Source organism: Bidens hawaiensis, unplaced genomic scaffold, assembly GCF_021521415.1.
Source record: "Bidens hawaiensis isolate Kalapana, Puna unplaced genomic scaffold, B.hawaiensis_p1.1 tig00004864_1, whole genome shotgun sequence".
In the NCBI taxonomy this organism is placed as follows: Eukaryota; Viridiplantae; Streptophyta; class Magnoliopsida; order Asterales; family Asteraceae; genus Bidens; species Bidens hawaiensis.
Genome location: NW_027491306.1, coordinates 1,114,771 through 1,117,582, shown reverse-complemented (window position 1 = coordinate 1,117,582; position 2,812 = coordinate 1,114,771). Strand labels below are relative to the sequence as shown.

Here is a 2,812-nt window from a genome sequence, read left to right as displayed (position 1 = left end):
TTAGTAGTATTCCCAATCATGTTCCTTTAACGTTTGAGGATCCATCAGTGAATAGTGTCTAAGGATCCTTGGTTTCTTCAAGTTGTTAAACTTCAAGATTGGCTTATTTCTCTATGTCACTACTAAGATCAGCCACAAAGTCTGCTAGGGCCTGTGACTTAATTGCGTTTCTTCGTTGTTAGAAGGATACTAAATCCTTCTCGATGGATTCTTGTATCTCAACTTCGATTAGTACTTTGCTGTCAGGATCCTCTGGGTGCAAGACCACTTCCTTAGAATCTTGTAACCTAGTCTCCGTGACGTTTCTTCTTGCTTTCTGTAATTGCTATGCTTCCTTTAGCATTTTTGTAGGCTTCATGGAAGAGGTATAGCAATCCTTAGCGTCTTGCTAGTCGCTATCTATCTTCGCTATTCCCCATGGGGTAGGTAGCTTCACACATTGGTGGTAAGTAGAGGGAACTGCCTTCATTTCGTGTATCCAAGGCCTGCCAAGAATAACATTGCAACAAGACAAGATATCGATAACACAAAATTTTTGAATAGAAATTACTCCCTCTATATATATGGGGAGTTTGATGTCCCCCAATGTATTCTTCCTTTCTCCACTGAATCCTACAAGAACTGAGGATCTCTGGACGATTTCCAATTTTGGAATATTCATTTTTCTAAGCACTTCTAATTGTATAATGTTGGCTGAACTCCCGCCATCAATGAGGATCTTGCGAACATAACGGTTAGAAATAAAAAGAGTAATGACTAAACCGTCGTGATGAGGATCCTGGACGGTGATCCGATCATCCTCATCAAAAGAGATGACTTTTTGCTCGACCGTTGTAGAAGTCCGGATCGGCCTTTCACCATTCTTCAATTTGCTTTCTTTGGCATGTTTTTTCGCAGAGGAATACGAAGTCCCACATATGTCAAAACCTTCAAAGATTGCATTGATAACTTGAGTGTCTGGAGTAGGTGGAGCAGCCTTTTCTGGGACTGGCTCAGGATCCTGGGTCCTTGACTTCTTTCTTTAGAATAGCTCCTTGAGGTAGCCTTTGCTAAGGAGGTAGCTGATCTCCCTTCTCAAGGCGATACAGTCTTCTGTCATGTGGCCAAAGTTTTCGTGGAAAACGCACCATTTGGATTTGTCTTTGGGAGGAGGCGCCTTCTCATTCTTCCTCAGCCATCTCGCTTTGTCATCCAAGCTCCTAACAGCAAACATTACTCCTCCCATATCTATAGAGAAGCAGTAATCAGATATCCTTGGGCAATCTTCATCATCCTTTTCATCCTCCACAGAGTTGATGTTCTAGCCATTTGGTTTGGAGTATGGTTTGGAGCCATTATTCCTGAACTAGGATCCTTGTTTCTTGTCTTGAGTTTCATTCTTTGCCGGAGTATTAAGTTGATCTTTGATTCTTTGATCCTCCTCTAACCTGATGAATCTTAAAGCTCTGTTTCGGACTTCTTCAAAGTTCCTGCAAGGGGTCATAACAAGATCTTGGTAAAATGAAGAGTCCTTTCGTAATCCCATTTTGAATGCCTCAATAGCTATTGGGACATCCAGATTTGGAATTTCCAAGGCCTCTCTTCCAAACCTAGTAAGGAACTGTCTAAGGGGTTTCCCACGAGGTTGGACAACTTTATATAAATCAATAGTTAATTTTTCAAAGGATCTACTGCATGAAAATTGACTATTAAACAAATTGATTAAATGAGAGAAAGAGGTAATTGAATATGGAGGAAGACTTAGCAGCCATTTGAGAGCAGATCCAATGAGTGTTGAGCCGAAGCCTTTGCATAAGCAAGCCTCTTTCAGCCTTTCTGGGATTGGGTTGATTTCCATCCTCTCCTGGTATAAGGCTACATGTTCCTCAAGATCAGTGGATCCATCATATAACTTCATAGGGGCGGTGAAGCGCTTTGGTATCTCAGCATCACAAATTGGTGGAGCGAATCTTGATATGTTATGGCTTCCTGTTGATAACTCGGGGATAGGTTTGATGACTCTTGTTACACTGGATGTCATATCCTTGAGCTTCTTTAACTCACGGGCTATACTTTGATTGATTCCTATATCCTACATACCACCATGATTAGTACCAAAAGATATATTATTGTAAGTGTTACCTCTTGTTTGATCAAAAGATCTCCCCCCATAGCTGTATCCGGGGTACATTGTTTCAGCATCAAGAGTTGGTCCAGCAGGAGCAGTGGTTTGCATAGGTATGAAGTCCCCTTCGTGGACCTCAAGTGGCCTTGATCGTAGTTCCTTCAAAGGTTCTTTCCCGTAAAGATAGTAGGATTCTGGATGCTGATGGACAATGGATTCTATCTGGAAGCCCAAGGATCCTGGTTGATAGACAGAGGATCCTTGAGGCTGGTGAGTAGAAAGTCCTTGACGAAAATCTTAGGGTCCAGATTGGAAGGCGGAGGATCCTTGCGAATGGTGGCTGGAGGATCTTAAGTGCTGACTTGAGGATCCTTGTTGAAGGATAGATGATCCTTGCGAATACTGGATAGAGTATCCTTTCTAGAAGAAATCCGAGGAACCCTGTTGAGGATAAGAGGATGCTGGGCACCTTTGACCAGGAAAATCTGGAGTGCTGAAGTCAAGTATTTTCGAGATGATGGGACTTGCGTCTTCAGTAGTCTTCCTAGTTCTCTTAATTTCCTCAATCTCATGAAGGATCCTCTGGTTGGTCATGTTCTGCTGCTCCATGTAGTTTTTCATCTGTGCACATAAAACAGAAACGTCATTGTTAGCGGTTACTGTTTGAGAGACAGTGGTGGATTTTGTTCCGGAGAAAACGGCAGTCTC

The 2,812-nt window shown here is 42.3% G+C and overlaps 1 protein-coding gene across 1 annotated transcript; it reads right to left on the bottom strand.

Annotated features, from left to right (window-relative positions):
- Nucleotides 1-1,345: 1,345 nt before the first annotated feature.
- On the bottom strand, nucleotides 1,346-2,151 carry LOC143628275 (uncharacterized). The gene is made up of 2 exons (XM_077097909.1): nucleotides 2,122-2,151; nucleotides 1,346-2,071 (listed from the first exon to the last, which is right to left on the bottom strand). Exons 1-2 carry the CDS (start codon nucleotides 2,149-2,151, stop codon nucleotides 1,346-1,348), a joined length of 756 nt encoding a protein of 251 aa, XP_076954024.1.
- Between the last annotated feature and the right edge of the window lie 661 nt (nucleotides 2,152-2,812).